The following is a 21,248-nucleotide window of genomic DNA, read 5'->3' as shown; positions in this document are numbered from 1 at the left end:
TTGTAGCCAGTAAGGACACAGAGATGAGTTAAAATTTAGCAGGGGTATCATGGGGTCAAAGAGGAGGTTTAAAGGAGGGTGACCGGGATAAAAGACAAGATAAAGGAAGTGTCAAGGCGAGTATATGGTTAAAAAAAAAAAAAAACAGAAGCAAAGGAAGTAAGAATGAAAGTTTTACAGAAGTTATGAAAACAAGTGAAGAATGAGCAAGCTAGAGGAGCAGGTCAGGGATCAGGCATACAGTATGTAGGAATGAGACACACCTGAGGTACAAGTCAAAACCACAAGTCATTCTGTTCAGTATCAATGTGAATTTGTATTGGGGATTTTTTTTAATTCTCAAAAATTCTAAGAAGGATTGATGCTGTTATCATCAAAGATGGATAGATATCTCCAAAGAAGGTCGACAAATTAGACTCAAGTTAAGAGATAAAGTGGTAGAATAGAAATTATGAAAAGACGTTACATTACGAGTCTCGTATAGCCAGACTTCACATCACTACACTTTTAGAGCTGCTGGTGACATTTTTTCAGGAACACATCATAACCCCTCCGTTATTTATTTTTATGTTATTCACATGGTATTTGAATAAGTGCCTGGGGGACTTTGTTTTCGTGGAACATTTGGACATCGGGAGGTGAGCCTTGCCCCTAACATAGCTCAGTCTCTCAAATTACCGAAAGAACCAAGCAGGCTTGCTTTATGCACCATCCAAATTTTAAAAAGCTTGTCTTTTGCAGCGGGAGTTTGCTAGCTTTGTCATTCCACATAGCATTTATTTTAAGATCTGCAGCATTACTAGCAAAACATTGTGCGTTGGCAGAATATTTTCAAACACACAGACCTTTTTTTTTAAAGGCTAGTTGAGAGCTCCAAGTTTACAACAATGTCCGAAATGGAACGAAACGTTTTGAGTATTGCCATTTGATGGAATGATTCAGCCATGAATAGTTCACAAAGTGTAAACATGGTAGAAAAACAAGGTTAAACAAAAGTGAACCTTCATTGGGGGTCCACTCGATGGAGAGGGATCTAAGGCTTGTTGAGAGTATTCAACACCAACATTCATCTGGCCTTCTTTACACTTCAGATTGGACTAAAAAACTAATTCAAGCCTGTGGTTGTTTTTTTTGGCTCTGTCTGTCTTTATATGTGTCTTGGCTAGGTTTTGTACGGAGGTGCAACGATAAGATCAAACTGGAAGCACGGGGTGTTCTCTATTGCCAGTTATTTGCTGATGTTAAATAAGGAGAAAACTGTATAAAAATGATTTTACTTCTTCAGCCGGTTTCACATAACTCTTATGCAATGTTGCACATCAACCAGCCAGCACATCAGGTTGACTCGTGGTTTTTGTTGTACCGTTGAACTCTTTATGCCTAGGCAGATGGGAGGGGAAGAGAAGAACAGAGGGATAGAGGAGAGAGGGGAGAGAGATCCGGAGGGACAGAGGGAGAGACGAAGAAGGAAGGAAAAAGCTGGGAAGCCACCTGTTTGTCAAGGGGGCCCCCAATTATACTTGCAGCACTTCCTCCCCTTTCCTCCCCCCTCTCCCCCCTCCCTCCCCCCTTTCTCACCTGCGCCTCGTTCTCCTTCAGCAGCCTGCGTGTGCGTGCCCCCCCAGGGTCATCAGTCACGTTCAGGATCACCACACTCTTCTTCTCCCAGCCGATGAACGAGCCGTCCGTCAGGCCCTCCACCACAGACAGAAAGTCCTGGTAGCCATGGTGACGCGTACACACCACGGAAAAGGCTGTCCAGTCATACTCCTCCAGCACCTCAAAGATGACCTCTAATTGGAGGGCAGTAGAGGAGCTGAACTGGAGAAAGATGGAACCTGATTCCTGATTAGGGGAAGAGAGCAGCAGATTTGGTGTTAAATCTCACAATAAAATGAATACTCTGTTATTGTGCTGTCTTAAATGCAGCTACAGTACAGTAAGTTGGTAACAAACTACATTTTCACTGAGACTGCTGCATTTTATACACAGCAAAGAGACATCACGGGGCTTGAAGTTTTTTTTTTTTATGGAAAAGCAGCACTTGTGCAGCTGCAGGGCTAAAGCAACTAGGATTGTTGCTTAAATTCTCCTATGACGTCCAGGAGGGAGTGTTTCTAAAAAGTCTGTTCAGGGAATGGGAGGGGATGAGGATGGCGAGGGTACAACTTCAAAGGAAGTTCATCAAAGTGCTACAATTTAATTCCTCAAGAGTAAATGGTGAAAACAGTTATTTGTAAGCACAACATGCAATGCTTTTTGTTTCTGTTTTTCCCTGTTTGGTGGTGAAAAGCATGTGCAACTTGTTTCTCTGGTACATGCACACTTTTACATAAACAGAGCACACATACACCCACATCCTTATTCACTCATACACACATCTATGTCTGCTCATTGCCTCTCTCCCAGGAACATCAGAGGTAGAGTGACAGCCCCAGTTGGTGCCATTTACAGATCAAACACTGCAGAGTTTCTGCAGATTGGCGACCCTGACCTTCAACTTCCCCTCCATCCCACCGGCACTTCCCCAAACCTCTTCTTCGCAGAGAGGATTCATGACTTTGTGACACTGTAAGATGTTATGGCTAGGGATGGGTACAAGTACTCCTGGACGTCATTACTCCAGTAACATTACATTACTTGCACAATGCGCACACATCATTTTAGGCTACAAAAGTTCAACTCGTTTAGTGTTACATGTGTAACTGAACTTTCCTTATATACTTGGTGTGAAAAAAAGTAAGAAACTAGTAAATGGTACATAGAGGTATAACTTCTCTGGCCACGGCTTTGGCTGTATTTGCACAGCGAGCCGGATTACTGCAGCAACTGCTTTGATGCAACTAAGGCAACTCTCAAGGGACACATTAATCAAAAGGCATGTGACAAACAAAACAGTCTGTTACACATGCACCATGTCAGCCGTGAACAGGAAAAGTGATGTCTGGAAGGACTTTGAGAAAAAGATGACAGTAATGTGCATATCATAGAAATACTTGCTTGACGCTTAACCACATGAGCTTAAAGCTCAAGGAGAAACCAGCGGAGACAGACAACAGGCAGCCTTACATCACATCTTTGCTAGCCCTGTTAGCAGATATTGTGATCATACTAGAGCAGAGAAGATTCACCTGCCAATAATGAAACTGGTGACTGGACATATGCTCCAATTAAGTTTTGTACTGTAGAAGGAGAAGGGGATCTGCTCGAGGACTGAAATTAATGTAAATGCTCCTCCCTGGTTATGGCAGTTTAAGCAGCTCTCCCTTATTACTTTTCTCATAGTGCTACCCTTCCATTGTGATTTATTTACATCAAACAACTTATTAGCATTGTTCCCCTTGCCATGCCTCACATTTGGACCTACACAATCACACATCAGGGACATCTGCACTCCTTTTCTAACACACACAAAAACAGAAATACACACATTCTTCACACTCCCGCCCAAACCCCAATCCCCCAACTCCTACCTGTGGCATCCTTCCCAGCCCCACTCCCCCTCCTACTGCCACAATGGGCAGTCCTGTTTGTGCAGAGACAAACTCCAGCATGGGGGCCAAAGGACCCCAGGCCGTGCGAGGGGGCCGTTCCTCTTCATAAACCAGACCCTGCAGAGGCCGCGCTGCCAGAAGCTCACACAGCTGGGACAGAACAGTCTTGGGACTACTGTCATTCACCTGCGAAATGATGAAAGAGGAGAAAAGAAAGAGACTAATAGAGGTATCCAGTCAGCCCAGGTAGCTCAGTCAGCTGTGCTGCCCTTCCAACTCAAATAATGGGAATGAGTAGGAATAATGATCATCATTGGAATTCGCTTTTTTCAAGTAAGACTGAATGAGCAGGAGGTTAAGGAGGCAGTTTCCAACCTGTAGCCAGATGACGTTAGCAGAGCCCCACTGGGTGACCACGCTTTCCCCCAGGGAGCCATACACCCGACCAAAGCCGGGGTAAAGCACCCTTCCCCCTGGCCCCGCCACTGCAGCTTCCGCCTGCACCGTAGCACCGGCATGGATCACGGCAATGTTGAAGTTCATCATGGCCCCCGCATCACGCTCCCGCGGGCTGGGCCGAAGCAGGAGGTGGGGGGAGGCGTCCACCAGACCTGCCCACTCTGCCAGGACCAATAGGAGAGAGAGAGTAGGTATGGCGACCATGGCAACCTGCCGAGGGGGGAGGCAGATATGTATCGCACTAAGAGAGGGTGCCTAAAAGAAAGAGATACAGCAAGTAGTAGAGGAAGAAGTTGAAGAAGAAAAAGGAGAAGCAAGAGAAGAAGAGACATGATTAGACTTAAGTTTTTCTTTTGTGTGAATAATATTCAGTACAGGGGACATGGAATCAACAGGACGGAGGTAACAGTTAAGCAAAAAAAAGGAGTTCAAGAGAAGACATAAAACATAGAAATATCCACATCAGAGATTGCGTACAGGCAAGACTGTAATGAATTCTGAATTCAATCATCAGGTAATAAAAGTTGGCTTTGGCTGGAGAAAATACTGGACGATGTGGAAGTGTAAAGGGGAAAAACAATGGAGAAGAGGCAAAGAAAGCAAGACTTGGAGAAGATGAAATGGTTGCTATTTAGGCTGCAGGCTGAGAAAGAACAACATGAGGAAAATAGAAACTGGCCGTTAGAGGGTAGGAGGGCGAGAGGGAGAGAGAGCTAATAGCAGACAGAGACAAAGATGGGGGCGGAGGTGATTATTGTGCTGCATGAATGATAACAACAATTAAGATCACTGTATACACACTCGCCCTCACACAGCTGCAGCAACGTACAGACAAATGCATGCAAGCCTTTGAAATTTCACACATGCTCCTAGATAAGTGCATGGCTACACTTTGCCCATAGTGCAGCTTAATGATTTAGAGATATGAGGGTTATATGCACAACACACAAACATGTGCGCACACAGTCACACAAACAACCAAACAGAAAGATAATGACTACCTGAGAGATAGCAGGCTTAATATGTTTATTGCACACACACACAAACACACACAAAACACAGCACATCATTTTCAATTTACTTCTGGTGCCAACTGCCCTCCCTCCCTTTCTCCATTTCCTTCTCACTTTCTCCTCGCTCCATCTCTCGGCTCGGGCTTTTCATATTCCCCATCTCTTCTCCCAATTTTCATGGCTTCAGGTACCAAACACAATCGCATTGATTAACAGAGGCCAGCTGACATAATATTCCTTCCAGAGTCACACTCCTTCACTGTGCCTCAACCCCCCCCCCCCCCATGATTTTCCCATGTCTTCATTCAAACCTTTTCTGTTTGTTATATAGTAAGGGGAGAAAAGGAGTACAGGGAAGAAGTCGAGAGTTGTGAATTGAAGATAAGTAATGCAAGTAGTTTGTATGGCTTGTAATTGACTAACTGATTGATTAAAGAAAGGAGCTGAAAGAAAAAGAAGGAGAAAAGGAGAGAAGATGGGGAGGGATGTGGAGAGGTGCCGTAAAACATGTGAGGAGAGTAGCAGGAAAGAAATATTGATTACCAGGATGTGTATACGTGTTTGGCCTAAACAAATACACTGCCAAACCTGCTTTGAGTGACAGGACTAGGTGTGGGTACTATGTGTGTGATGTGGGGGGCAACAGTGAAAAAAGGAACAGAGTGGTGGAATGAGATGGAATGAGAGGGCGAAAAGGGGGGAGACAGAGAGATACGGGTAAGAAAAGAGATGGAGGTATGGAGATATACGAAGAGACAGACCTGTTAGTAGGAGAGAGGGAAAAGGAGAAGGTAATAATGAAGGGGAGAGGAGAGAAAAACAGCGCTTTGTTGTTTTTTTGTTTTCTTTAAGGCGAGGAAGATGTGGCAGGAAGGAATGGGGAGGACGCAGAGACCGGGAGAGAGAAAATGAGAGAGCGAGAGACGAGGCTGCAGGAATACGGTACATCATATCATTTGGAGCTGTTTTTCAAGAGTGCTGAGCACTGAGCCATTTACTTTTCGGCCTGTCTCTGTATTTCACTCTCATGAGGTGTTTACGTTGTGTCCTTCCATCACAGGGCCTTGTGGGAAGTGTGAACACGCTGTATTAGTATCTACAGTATCCACTTTCCCTGCACAGTGTGTCTCTTCCTGTAATCGAACATGCAAGTGCAACATCTCAGCAGTGCAGACGGCAATAAAGCAACGTACAAGTCAATTATAATCAAATCCTCATCGAAATATACCTATATACTATACAGATCATTATGTGGTCCAATTCTGCAAACCGAATCATAAAACCCGTACAGTGAGGGGGTTCACAGTGTTCTCACACACAAACACACAGAAGGGTGAGGAGAGTGGGAGTCAGGAAAAAAGATAAGTTCCATTTGATTTTTCTACCATAAATGAATCTTTTGTTAAAATGCAAATGTTTACATTTCTTTTTACAAACAATCCCGTTGTTAAAGCAGCTGCTATTTCAGTTCAGTGTATATTTTTTATTTGTAAGGAGACTGCCTACAACTCAGTATGTGTTTATTTGAGATCAAAATAGGGCATCGACGTCGTATCATGCCCTGAATAGAATTTAAGGTAAGGAATCAGGTTTTTGAATAGTCATTTTTAAACGTTGTGCTTTAATAGGAGCGTTACCTTAGATCTTAGCATCACATGAAATTGTATTTTAGACAATAGCTATAAGGCACATATAATTAGGTCTTCACTACTATAATAATATTGTAATATATTATTTTCTTTATTATGGCTCCACTTACTACAACAAAATGGAAGTGGAAACCTTTCAAATTGTGATTAAAAAAAGATCTTGCTCTGATGATTTATAATGAATCTGTCAAGACACATTCACCTTCAATTATTTGCTTTCTTAATCATGAAATAATATTAACATTTACATTAGAGTATTTGTATTTCACGTTGTTGATCTCAGTAATGAGAAGCTCACTGTATCTGCGGTACAATTATTTTTCCGCTGAGTCTGTTGAGTTTGTCTTCTTAAGCAAAGGAAGTGGAATTTTGAGCAGCACAAAAGCAGGCGTTCATGCCAGTGACTGTTAGAAGCAAACTAAAAACACCTTGAGGAATATTTACCGAGCACTTAAGAGCAGGAATATTCTCCGGCTGACAGAGACAGCTAATCAAGAAGATGAGAGAGAAAACATTTACGCAGGCGAGCCAGCCTCTTCTCTCTCGTCCAAAATAGCCAGCCCTTCTCAATCAGTCAACGTCTCGTCATATCTGCGCTTTAACGTTTCATTTACACTGCATAATGAGCTCACAGTGATTCCAAATGATTACCTGTAGGAATTAATGCTTACTGTGGTTGCAGATTATGCAACATTTTATTCACCAGTTTGAACAATATAAAAACAGGTTTGGAGTTTTCATTTGCTGAAGGCGAATCAGCTACTTTGAAGGTATGGTCCTCTGTAGAGGATTACACTGAAGCCTATGCTACTCCTGCAAACACCAAAGAAGAATAAAAAGTTGTGTATAGCCTCTAAACAAAAAATGAAAAATTGATTCTGGTTGTCAGTGTGATGGTAGAAAAATAATCCCAGTATTTAGGAGTTTCATATCCCCTCTGGTCCATTAACTGTACATGATACAGCTGCAGCTAGCGCCCGCGGTGACTCTGGAAGAGCGAGTCACAAGAGAGGAGTGAGCCGGTTGCTGGTATCCACACCTCTCTGAGCCCCTCTCTCCCTCTGAACTCCAGCAGAGGCAGCCTGCCAGGTCTGTGCTGCATCGGCTCTGCTGGGGAGATGTGAATGGGAAAGGGAGCCTGTGGAGTCTAGAGTGTGGAAGTTGTGGATGTGCAGTGTTCAGAGGTTGTGTTCTGCTCCACATCGGGGCTCTGCTGCTTCATTCCAGTCTGTCATGCAGAGTAATGGACCTGCTACCTGCTGCCTGTGGCACCAGATGCACTAAATAAGCCCAGGCCAGTTTTTCACAGCAAACAAAACATCTGAAATATATTCAGGCTAATATGTAGTCTACTGTAAACCATTAGAAGAAATTGCAGTGTCTCTATGAGTCACCGCAAGTGCCTAGAATACGAAAACCCTCCCCTGAAGAAGGCTCTCAATTTCTCTTCTTTTTTTTCCCTCCATTTGTCCACATCTAAGACTGCAGCGTGCTCGAGAACACTGCTGCATGTAGCCTGTGTAATTTCCTTGGTTCCATTGCTGCACCATAGTGATAGATAAGATAAAGTGCCAGCGCAGTGTGGTGCCCACAGTGTGTATATATGCGAGTGTATCACTGTCCGTTTGTGTGTGCGTGGCGTGCGGGGTAATATGGCAGTGTGGGGGAGCGGAGGAATGAAGAGAAGAGTGCAGCTGTAGCTCAATGCTCCTCGTGTTAATTGGCCCATACTTCAATCACAGCCACTGGAGTGTGTCCTCTCTGACGAAACATATCCTCTCTCCCTCTCTTTCTCCCTCTCCCAATCTCACTCTCTCTCTTTCTCGCTCTCTCTTGCTCTATCTCTCTCTCTCTGTCCTGCTGCACTTGTTCAGCCACTCATCCACTTGCTTACACACACACACACACACACGCACACACTCACTCAAGAGAAAACTTCCAGACACACTCCTTCACTCAGTCTGTCTCACTCATTTGATTTGGTCACTCGTTCATTCATCCATTTATTCATTCATACATTTATACACCATCTTACTTCCACCAAACTCCTCTTTCTCCTCTCTCTTTCATCCACAACTCCTTGTCTGTTCCTCCCTACCCATACCCCATTCTGTCCCTCCGCACAAGTCTTTGTCCTGCACTTCTTTCACTCTCCGCTTCCTCCCCTCCCTCACTTCCTCCCTCTCATTTCAACCTCTCTCTATCTCTTTCTATGTCTTTGATTCCTGTTGCGAAGAAGAGCCACCAGGCAGGCGGCGGCTCTTGTTCCCATTGTGCAGAGTGTGCAGAGTGATCGGCGAGTAGCGCAGCGTGCAGCAGCAGGGCGTACAGTACTGTGTGTTTTTACTGCATGGCTGTACAGCAGTAGTTAAGCCTGCTGCTGCTTCTGCTGCCGCTGCCTCCCTTGGACTTGATCGCTGTGGCCATCATAAGCCGTTCTAGTGGCACAGTCTGAGCCATCTATCAAACCCTTGTGACACCAAGTCCTCACGGGGAAAAGCAACACGCGGTATTCATAGATTACACATGCCACAGGCTGATAAGAGCAGAGCCGGTCGCTTTCCTTAATGTGACACTATTTTTTATGTGGAACAGTTAAATTTAAGGGGCTTGCTGATAGCGAGTGTGACAAATAAATTGTGCTTTACAAATATGAGACATTTGCACAGGGGCAAACAAATATCTAAAGGTATGTTACCTATCCAAGAACAAGATAAAAATGGCTTCTCCTCTCTTCTCTCAGTGATTCTGTTGAAGGAAATACTTAGGAAGGTTTTGAAATGAAACTTCATTGTTGTACCTTGAGGCCTTCACATTCCCTACCATATCTATAGCCTCAAAAACTATGATGTTGTATAAACACTAGTGCTTCAGGAGAGGGGTAAGTGAAACCTCTACTGACTCTGCATTACACCTGTTTTCAGTCTCCATTTGTCCTTTCTGTATTTTGTAACCTTTCACAAGAGCACAATGAAACAGTCACCTTGACATCTCACTTTGATGTCTCTTCACAGTAAAACAGCTTTTTACTCTGACATTTCAAGTCCCTTTAATTTCCGTGCGGTCACACAAAAAAACGCTTCTCACTCCAAAGTTCAAAGTATCTTGCCTTTAATTCTAATATTTTTTCATTGGCTGGGATTAAACACTTCTGCCAAGAGACAGTGTCAATTAATTGGACTTCACTTCCGTACATTCAGGAGATAAATTTCATTACTTAAATGGGAGTACACTCCTTGTTTCACTTCCCTCCATGGATTGATGGAAATGAGATGAAGCTGACCCTGGAACCTGCCTCAGTATAGAGCTGACAATTCCCTGACCTCATTTCTTAACAAAAGAAAATGCTTTAGTTGTAAGCGCCGTTGTGGTTTCTGGCACATCAGACACAAAAAGAAGTGACGGGAAATCAAATCCTGAAATATTTGAATTCACATCTCATGTCAAGTGATAGCATTCGGCTCAAGGTGCATAATTACTTCTGTGGAGAATGTGTTTGATTTTGCTTCAAGACAATCTCACACATGTCTAGTAATTACAGTAATGCTCGAAAATGAACTCCTATAACCTGAGAGGAAAATCAGCTGTTAAAAATAAAAGCCTCAGTTGTTTCACTTTGCTCAGTAATACAGCCTGGGCTTCTTGAATTATTCACTTTTGTGTGTGTGTGTGTGTGTGTGTATGAGTGTGTATGAGTGTGTATATGTTTTATCTGTTCACCCCCTGTCATTCATTTAATCCTCAAGACAGTGCAAGCTCACACAGAATTATGAGAGATACAGGGTGCATGAACAACATAAATGTGTGTTTGAAAAATACATAGAAATAATTCAGAGCACTCACTCTATCTTCTCTCTCTCTCACACACACACACACACACACATAAATACAAACATGCACACATCCATTCAGAAAACATTGACTACAAATGGTTTATTACCCTCCTGAGCGTTCAGACATAAATATCTGTACGGCCCAAGCAGATATATTAAATTGCCCATTTTGACAGCAGAAATAAACATGTTTAAAGCCTGGTGCAAAAAAGGTTTCGGTCTGAACAGTTCATGTCTTCACCCGCGCACACTGTACAGGGGATGAATTGATTTTATAACCCATCCCTTTGATTTTATTGAATAAGGATTGTTTCTGATCGTTGTAGCTGTTTTCCAGCAGGCTACAGGCCCTGCTCAGCTCAACCAGTTGCCTGTGTCCACTGTAGGTGGACTCAAAGTTAGTTTGAAACAGCATTACCATCATGGCTTCGAAACTCCACTTCAGAAACCACTGGGTGACGAAACAGTCTGTGTCCATGTCAGGGTGATTGAAAGGACAATATTAGATCGTCAAAGGATTAGAATTTGACGAGGCTATAGTGCACTTTCTTGCTGTTGCAGTTCTATGCTCACACTATTTGCTATTCTGTTTTATTTCACACACACACAGTTGGAAACTGTAGGTTTAGTGTTGACATTTTGTATTTCCCTCCCCTTTTCCTTCACAAGGGGGCAGGATTCATGTCTGAAAATGAAAACCAAAACCAAAAAGGACTATACCTCTTTTTTTAAGAAACAATAATATACATATAATAATATATAAGAACCTTAAGAGAGAGCATCCTAAACTAAACAGTATGCTGAGAGTCTAACAGTGAGGAGATTAGATGCAGAGTCACCTGCCCTTAGCACTATGTAATACTGCAGCGGGCCACGGTCATCTCACGAGAAGGGCATACGGCTTTACAGCCCTAGTTCACACAGCAGCCTTCAGCCCTCTCTGTACTGTTTGATACAATGGTTGAGGCTAAGACACAGAAGAGGACAGTAATAGATGAAGCTAAGAGGAGAAAAAGAGAGTGACAGAGAGAGAATCCGGACTAGAGTAAATATTGAATCCCAGCCAAATATTGTTAACTTATAAGCAATATGAGAAAGAATTGTGAAAAGATCATGATTGTGATCCTGCCATAACAAAACATGAGGTGATATTTTTTCTATATTGCCAACCCTTACATCCATGTTGTATACGGTCTATAGACAGGTCAGAATCTTTCATGTGGAAAGGCTGTTCTTTGGGGATCGGGCATGAACAATTTATGTAAGATAGTGTATTATTTCAATAAGCCTTTATAGTAAGGAGGATTCACAGTTTGTGAGGCCAATGCTTGTTTAATAGAAGCGCTTACGTACTTTAAGGCTGGCCAAGGAGAGGGAATATTTCATTTCTCCTGCTCAACCACCTGGCATCTATTAGAGCGAGGAGCAGAGATCCTCAGCACTGCTTCTGGGCCGGCCCTCTCTGCTCCCTGGCTGACTATAATACCACATAATTTACTGGATCTAATGTACATATAAATTGTTTTCCGTAGTTGCTTTTCTTCCCTGAACCCTCTGTCAAGCTGTCCTTACAACGCACGACCGGTGGGATTATCTTATTATGTTTGTTTTAAAAGGAATTATTTCTCAAAGCTCATCCTATTTACAGGCATCTAGAAACTGTGAGGTGTTTGTGGTTTGGGGAAAATGGCTTTAATATCTTTGGCGCTATCAATGCAGAGCAATCATTTGAGAATAAACCTGCATTCATTCTGTGCATTTACATAATCTACTGTACATTCATAAATGAAATGCATAGCTGATTGTTGTTTTGATTTTGTTTATATTCAAGCAGGCTTTGAGATTGAAATCAGCTACAAATTGGATGAAATATTTCCAGCAGATGTGATGAAATAGTAGAAGTAAGTCTGGGAACATTCAGAATTAAGCAGGATCACTTTAAGGCACAGAACACTGTGGTTTTTTTTTTACACAATAACATTAACTGAATTATTTTTTCATCCCATCTCGAGCCAGTAGTCGCAAAGCCACCGTGCTGCTCGACTCTGCCTGCACCAGCGCTTCCATTAATTCCCTCATTGATTGGCCAGACACTGGGATCACCTAGCCAGATCTAAATCAGTCACTAATTAAAAGAGCAAGATGAATAGCAGCCGACACTGCAGCCCTTCAAGACCCGTAAGGTGAAACATTCTGTAACAAGTAAAAACTAGGAAGCAGCAGAAGCCTCTCGGCAGATAGAAGCAGCTATAGCTCTGCATGATAATGATTCACAATCTTATTCAGAGGATAAACAGATTAAACTGGTGTGGGAAACCTTCACTGATACCCACATGTATCACGCCTTTGCACAAGGTCACACACAAGCAGTTGCACACACACAAGCAGAAATGCATGTACAAACATCACACAGATGCATAAATGTGTACAAACACACCCTGTCACATTTTAACATGCATACTCACACATGTGACAACATACTGAATAAGAGAAAAAAGGGAAGTTGGTGTCTTTCAGAAGCAGGTGCAACATGTTGTTTAGGTGAAACCTGGCTGTGTCTGCTTAAAAAAATATCGAACGCTGCTATGTTACAACGCTGTATACTGGTTTGAGCAGCGTTCACAGCACATTTGGCTCTGTCTCCCCTCATAACCAAAGGTGTTAACAACACTTCTGTCAGCCTGTCCTATAAATGTTGGAGGAACAGTTTGGCTCAGGAAATTCACTCCTGTGCAGACAGAATCCCAAAAAGGGAGAGGAGTTTCAGGGACAACTGAAGGCTTTCTAAATGGAGCCGAGGATCCTCAGGAGTATAAGGTGGTGAAAGGTTGGTGAAGGGAATGTCGAAACCCTGCCGTGTTGTCTTCACACAGAAGAATCAAGAAGCCCACTAAACCTGTGATGTTTATTTCTCACAGCAAAAAAAAAAAAAAAAGGCTTCTCGTGTATTTTTTTTCCACAATGTCTTGACACATGAAGCAACAGAATCTCATCAAAGAGGTGTTAGTCGTCTGAGATGGCCACGTTGTGCAGAATTCACCTATGAGCAGCCAGAATGAGAGAACTGTACATTACATTACATATCAGAATTGACTAGCTGATGGGATTTTGTGCAACAAGAAAAGAAAATACAAAAGTAAAAATGCAAGGGGATGGCTTGTTTGGTTGCAAACAAGCCATCGGTGACAGCTGTATCTGAATAAAATCAAATACATATGCTCAAGCTTATTCGAAATAAGTGTTAAACTGTTTTTGGCATGGCTGATTATCTTTTCATAACATGTGAAGTTGGAAAGATAACGACAGCTATTCCTGTTCTTACCACTTTGCCAATATGGCATGAATGCAGCATTAGCAGTTCACTAGACCCTCAAAAATGAGTCAACACTATTAAGACTGAAATCACACAAAGGGCAAACAACACATGAGGGGATACATGAAGACGCACACACTGCCAGAAAAGAGTCTTTTATAGTGACATTGCCTATTGATCACCGTGTGCTGTAATCAGCAGGCTTCATATCTGGAGATAGATGACAGGGAACATCCTCTGCCAACTGTTGATGTCCTTGTTCCCCCCCCCCCCCCCCCCCCGTTACTTCATGGTGCATAACTTGTGAATATGTGTGTTTATTTCTCAATGCTGAAGACTTTGATGAAGAATATGCTAAAGTTTACATTGAGCACATCACATAACAATCAACTTGATGAGCCTGATCAGTATCTTGCCAAGGTTGGGGACTTTTATTGGCTCATTCAAAAATATGGATTGAAATTGTTATTACATAATTGAGAAGAGAGCATTCATTCCTTATCACCTTTCAAAAGATAGACTAAAGAAGACTTGGATGTTGAAAAATTTCCAATTTGAATAATGAAACCTCACAAGGGGAATTGAGAACAAATTAATCCCGACCCTGAGTCAGAATACCTGCAATCCAGGCATATTGTACATTTCGTTCTTTTCACCGTCAAAAACCCGGAGAGGATCTGTGAGACTGTCTTGAATCACAAGGCCTGTTTAAGAAGCTGGAGCTATTTACATGCAAAGATGAAGCACATTAACAGGAGCCCAGAAACATCAAACTATCTCCATCTGAGGCTTTCTTCCATCTCGGTACTGACATTCCCTCTCCCTCTCTTGTCTTCCCCTCCTCGCTGTACTGTAGATAACACACTGTGCAAATTCCATTCAGGTGCAAACGCACATATTTGCATTTGTGACAGCTGTATAGTCGACACCTGTTTATGAGGGAATTTCACATTCAAACTTGAAAGGAAATAGAGCAAAATATATTTTTACATAGAAGTGATAAGGCAGTTAAACAGCTTCAACTTTGCAGCCAGTACCTGCACCCATAAATCTGGCACAGTCACTCTGGTACAAAGCCTTCTATAAATGCCAGCTGCTAGGTTCTCTAAGAAGAGAATGACAAAGGGTTTTAAACAAAGCTGCCCCTACATTCTGTCTCACAGATCAGGGGGCATGACACAGCAACCCAGGGTGACATGAGACATTGGACGCAGATACGGGCAAACACAGTTTTAATAAATGCCCTCATTTCCACTTTTTAATAACCACTTATGCTGTCACTTTCTACCCCATCCATCATCAAGAGCGAACAACACTGCTGCAACATGCAGCATAAAAAAAAATGTGCACGTCTTTCCATGCTCTTTATTTCTCCTCTTCTCTCCGTAATAAGTAGTGTGCACTCGTAAATGTATATATACAGTACAGCCTCTGTATGTGTGCAAATCCCATGGGCCAGGTCCCAAGGTCCCCTCTCAACCAAAACTGTGACTGGTGTTTGTGCGCAATATGCCATTCAATTTTTTTTGCCGAGCGTGTGTGTTTATGTGTGTGTATGTGCCTGCGTACCCATGGGTATATGCCTGAACGTATTTTTTGAAAGTGTGTGTGACTGTGTATTGCATGCAGCCATGTGAAGCTGTGTGCCTGCTAGCTGCCTCCAGACTTGTATTCCCAAAACAAGCCGCAGGGCTTTGGCTCCGGTTTGTGTGTATCTGTGTGTATGTGTTTGTGTATGTGCACCTGTTTGATAGTCAAGTGTGCAAGGTGTACAGGCTAAATTCTCCCTCACTACTGCGTGCAGGTTCATACCTGTCTGTGTGATTTTGTTTATGAATGTGTCTTATCTGCAAGCATGCCTTTCTCTCTGCCTGTTTGTTCAATCAGTTACTGTCTTTCCATCTACACCATGTTTTTGACTCTCTTTGCTAGTCCTGGTGTATAGTTCGGCTGTGATGGGACCTGGGGCTTCACCTCAGGGGTTGCAAAACCAAGGTACCTGCTACCTTACACCAGAAATATTCTTGCTGTTAACTACGCTTGATGGCTGCCTCGCGTTCGCTGTGTCCGTTTGGCGCGTCGGCTCTAAATGTTCTCAAAGATTAGCATGCCATGGATGCGAGTTGCAGTATACACATTAAGAGGAGGGGCAGTGTTGAGTCAGAGGAGATATGACAGAGTCAACACAGCAGCAGGGAGAACTCTGGATGAAAGTTTTAAAGTCGAGGTGATATGTTTTAGAAGTCTGAGTTGAAACTGTCCAACTAATAAAAATAAAATCGTTTTTTTTATAGTTTTTTATTAAATACATATCTGACATTAAAATGAAAAACTAAAAGCAGAATTCACAAGTACTCTGTTTTTCCATCAGATGCTGTTACTACGACATCTACGTACACAGTCCACTGAAAGGTATCAGTTAACATTGTCACAAGTTGAACCGAAAACGGACCGACGGAGTGCAGACAGAGACAAAGGTGTGCTCCGACACTGGACATCATCTGGTGTTACTGGTGATTGTTGATGGTAATATTTAATTTCTTTCTGATCTCAGAACAAACGTTATAGTAACCTGTCCAAGTGTCGCCATGTTTGTTGTTTACATCCCACACATCAGGTATATAAGGCCTGAGCTCTGTGGTGTGCCCACTAGTGGTATCCTTCAGTAACACTTCACCTTCACACAGTCACCTAAAGTCAAGTCTATATACGATTACACTCATGACACAGTTGGTCACGTACGCAAATGCATGATTAAACAAAAAGTATTAACTTGGCCTTACAGTACACTAAGGTAAAAAATTCAGAAGATGTTTCAGTCTTTAAAAAAGCCTTTTCAACACACCTAAAGCAGAATTAAAACCTGTCAATCATTCAATCACTTACATTTATTTTGCACTGAATCACAACAGAAGTAACCTCAATTTAGAACAGGTCTAGACGAGCTCTCAAACCTATACTCATGCAGAACTAGATGACAGGGGCAAAGAAAACCTTCTTTTGAAGGGCAGAAACCTTGAGCAGAACTTCTTCAGTGGAAAGTCATTTGTCACAACCCAGTAATAGGTCGCTGTAGATCAGGTTGTGAATTAATCATGTCCCTCTTTTCTTCTGAGACACAGGAGTCAAAGAATTACACAGATGATGCTCATTTCCCCCTCACGGAACAAGATGTTTATTTATTCTCCAACTTGTCATAATGTGACTATTACATCTTATTAGTGTTCTGTACTTTCAGTTGTCACTTTTTACTTGCAGCTTTGACAGCGAACGCATCAACTAAAAATGTACTGAAGTGTCACCAGTAGTAAAGAAGGTGTTTGTTGCTAATGTTGACTAGCAGATCATTTTCAAATCAAATTGTCTTTTAAAGTACAACTGTCTCTTTGAATACAGAAGTTTGGAAGTCTCTAGTACTGCACTAAATTGTATCTCTACAGTAATCCATTGTGAGATGCCAAGTACTTTTTTTATTGATTCATCAGCCCATTATATATTGTTGAGATTATTAAATGTCAAGAACAGTCAAAACATGCCCCCACAGGGGCGCCAGCAGCCTAGTGGTTTGTTTGCGTGCCCCATGCACGGAGGCTATAGTCCTCCAAACTAGCGGCCGGGTTCGAATCCGACTTGTGGCTCCTTTCACACATGTTGTTCCCCACTCTCGTTCCCTGATTTTCAATTTCATCAACTGTCCTATCTCTAAATAGAATTGTAAAAAAAAACACAAAATAAACCTTAAAAAACATGCAATACTTAGTGTTATTATATAGCACTGAAAAACACTCAAATGTGTATAATATAAACAGAGAACACCAGCAACTGTGACAGTGAACACACTAGAGCCCATTTGCCATCTTAGTACTGTTTTTACTAAAATGTCTGGAGGGATTATTCAAAAATCATTAGTGCTAATCAATTTTCTGTCGATTGGCCAATCAAGTCATCAACAAATAAACCCCAGAGGTTTTGGAAGCCTGATTGCTCAAAAAACTAAGTCAAATCATGAATTACATTAGACCTAAGTGTGCAATTTAAACTTTAGTGCTCAATTTCAGGGAATAGTAAATTTGATAAACAGTGTCCCCTGCTGATTTAAATGGAGGGTATTCTGTCTTGAAATTACAGGTTTTATCTAATGAGCTCTATGCTACAACAGAAAATATACATTTCTAGTAAACCATTTGAATTGTTTTGCTGTGAATATCTCTTAAGACCTTTTTTAAATATAACATTCTTTGAAATATTTAATCAAGCATCACATGACAGCCCCCTGCCTGCACATGCACACACTTCTTGGCTCACCACTGCTGCAGGCCAAAGTGAATATGCAACACATTCATCAATACAACACTGTGTGTAGAGACCAGAGAGGAACGTTGGGCAAGGGGAGCACTGTAATCGCTCCAAAACTCCAGCCTCTGATCTCGTTAAACACTAATTGATGTTTCTGTGTTAACGGGCTTTACCTTAATTAGTGGTATTAAAAAGAACAGTGGGTGCACAGGGTGGTAGAGGGGCTTTTCGGTGGGCGGCAGGATTGAGGAAACCATCCACTAATGTTGCATCAAACATATGATGAAAGGGGAGGAGGGAGAATGAGGAATGAGGGGGAAGAGGAAACAGTGCAGAGGAAGTCACAGGTTGCAGGGGTGAAGAGACGGAAAGGATTGAGGCGAGAAGAAACAGGGGGATTGGCAGAAGAAATAAGCGATGAGCAAAAATGGGGGTTGAGCTAAGCTTGGAGGTTTTCTCTGCAAACGTCAATGAATCAATGAGGTGAAATTGATGAAGAGCAGGGGGTTGGAGACAACAAGCACACAAATGTTGACTCTATTCCCTCTCATCTGGGCTCCTGAGCCTTCCAACCATGTCCCCCTTCTGATATCCAATTCCAGCCAGCCTTCTCTTTACTCTCCCCTTCGTTTTGCTTCCTTTCCAATCTCTCTCCCCTCATGCCTTCTTCCCTCCACCTCCTCTTCCTCATCATCACACCTTCTCTCATCTCCCTTTCCTCCACACCTTCTGTCTCTCTTATCAATCCCCCCCCCCCCCCTCCTTACCCCTTCTCACAGCTGGTACAGTAAAGATCTCTCAGGGCAACTATAGGACAGATTGGCTTTGCTGACACTGAAGGCAACACTTCACAGGCAGCAGTGCATGCAGAACACTGCTGCAGTATTCGCCTGTGTGTAAAATTCAGAGGGAAATTATAAACTGAACTGAGAGCATCACCTGTGGGTGAAAGAGCTGATTGAAATGGATATCAGCTTGAAAATTCAGCTGAGAGGCACCAAACAGCCCACAGAAATGGAAAAACAAATAACTCATTAATTCCAATTTCCATGTGGATAAATGGCCTCACAATGCAGGACAGTGTATTTGATTCTGGACTCTGCAGCAAATCTGCGAGTGAAGCAACACTGTGCTTTTTGTTTAACATGTCAACAGCAGCAGCTTCTTCTTTGGTGGTCTTATGAACCGAGGCCTTGTTTTTTTTATGCTGGTGTGTTTTGCTCCTGCATTCACCTCTTCTTGTATTAACTGCAAGGCAAAAACAAAAGTTATCTGCGCACCCAAAGGGGATGCAAATTTAGGAATCTACCTACAAAGTGAAGTCTCTCACACACTCCTTCACCCGTGCAGCAGCAACAACAACAACAACAACAAAAAACACCGCCTGTTCCAGCTGTCTGTGAGTGTTTGAGGCAACTCAGTCCGTTGGGGAAGATTCCTCGGTGGCAACAGAGGGATAACTGTGTGCCGCCATACGCCCAAAAAAATCAGCGTATTGGGATATAAATAGATCAAGAGGGAAAACTGATCGGCAATCTTGCGGGTTTAGCTGTGGCTACATAGGCAGACACACACACTCAGTCTCTAACACTGACCACGCAGCCTGAGAAAATGAGCATCAACAGATATGATCACCTCAATTAATACAGCCGCAGCAGAGTGAGGAGGAAACTGCAGCCAGCGCCGATGTTTGGAGACTTAAACGGAACCCAAACTCTGTTTTTATTAATAATGTAGGGAAAATCCTGGCAGACAAAATCACAGCCTAAAGCTTTAGTCCATATGATTAATTGAACTGCCGGTAAAATAAGTGTGTGTGGTTTGGATATCTAAGCCGGCTGCTGTGAGGAATCTATGCGTAAAGAAGCGAAGAAGAGGCTTGTGAGTTTTCAGGCGCAGCAATGACAGAGGGGTCAAAGCTCCCGTGCGCCGGCCGTTTCCACCTCCCCATCCCAGGCCATCCGTCTCTCCATCACCAGCGGCCGTCCAGATGCCGACACCCGAACCCACTATGCCTGTCTCAATGACGCGTAGCACCCGCTCACTGCCCGAGTCGCAATTCATCTCAGCAGTACAGACTCTGTGTGTGCGCGCGGGGTGAAATGCCTCTGCACTGCAAATATCATTTAAATAAATGTAGGTACTTACTGTTTTTCACCAGCCTTTCCCCCCTCTTTTCCTGCGTCCCTCCATCCTTTTTCACATCCTTCCTTTTTGAGGTATCCGTTTTGCGGCTGTCCCCCCTCTCAACCACCACAAACACCGCCGCCACGACCGCCGCCACCACACACGCACACACAGACACGCACGCGGGGGAAAAATATATCTCTAAATATATATCTCTTCTACATGTATTCAATTTCTCCGATCTCTCTACCTCTCTCCCTCCCTCTCTCCTCTCCTCTCTCTCTCTCTCTCTCTCTCTCTCTCTCTCTCACACACTCTCTCTCCCTCTCCCTCTTTCCCTGTTCTTTTGTTAAAATTCAGTATATGCGCCCCGTCACCTAGCAACCGTCAACCTCTCTCTCTCCCTCTCTCTCGTTCCCTCCTCCCTCCCTCTCTCCATCACTGGCGACACGTGTTGAATGCTAAACTTAGCGGTCCGGAATAAAATTAATAAAGGGATGGACGCTCTATATCTCCCCATTCACCCCCCCCCCCCTTTCACTCTTGTGCGTATCATGCTGCAATATAAATATTTACTAGAACCACTCAGCCCTCTCATTGCCTACCCATCCAGCCCTCCCTCCCTCCTTCTCCCTCGCCTCCCTCTGCAATTCCCCTCCCTCCCTCCCCCCCTTCTTCCATCCTTCCATCCTTCCATCCATCCATCTCTGGCTCCCTCCCTGGCCGTCCTGCCTTTTTCTCCCCTCATGCCTCCCTCCTATCGCCTCTTTCTGCTTCTCCAAGCAAAACGGAGGCGCCACACCACACGAGCGTCTGTGGATCCACATGTGAGTGTCACCCTGCCGGCGGTGCATCTTTGCATGGAGATGCAGCGCGTGTGCGCGTGAATGAGAAATCCATACTACAGTAGCGTGTCAGTGATCGTGTGTGAGCAGCTTGCAGGGAGTGCAGGGAACATGCAGGCTTCACAACACTGCAGCTGAGTTTGTGAACTCCTCATGTTTGGGCTTCAGAGCTGAAATCAAATATTTATATGGAAGTAACTTTTTATAACCATCTGTTGA

At 43.2% G+C, this 21,248-nt stretch overlaps 1 protein-coding gene across 2 annotated transcripts in view; it reads right to left on the bottom strand.

Moving 5' to 3' along the window:
* The window catches only part of LOC109993686 (glutamate receptor ionotropic, NMDA 2D), a 59,904-nt gene extending 39,280 nt beyond the window's left edge, over positions 1 to 20,624 (bottom strand). For both annotated transcript variants that reach the window (XR_010666814.1, XM_065958207.1), the window contains exons 1-4: positions 20,206 to 20,624; positions 3,870 to 4,208; positions 3,474 to 3,680; positions 1,579 to 1,845 (exon numbers count right to left, since the gene is read on the bottom strand). Coding sequence is in view for 1 of the 2 variants with exons in the window: in XM_065958207.1 (XP_065814279.1) it covers positions 1,579 to 1,845; positions 3,474 to 3,680; positions 3,870 to 4,157 (762 nt within the window). In the remaining variant the exon portion in view is untranslated. The remainder of the gene's footprint in view (positions 1 to 1,578; positions 1,846 to 3,473; positions 3,681 to 3,869; positions 4,209 to 20,205) is intronic.
* Between the last annotated feature and the right edge of the window lie 624 nt (positions 20,625 to 21,248).

Source organism: Labrus bergylta, chromosome 8 (assembly GCF_963930695.1).
Source record: "Labrus bergylta chromosome 8, fLabBer1.1, whole genome shotgun sequence".
Classification (NCBI taxonomy): Eukaryota; Metazoa; Chordata; class Actinopteri; order Labriformes; family Labridae; genus Labrus; species Labrus bergylta.
The sequence above is the reverse complement of the archived record's forward strand: the minus strand, read 5'-3'. Positions and strand labels throughout refer to the sequence as shown.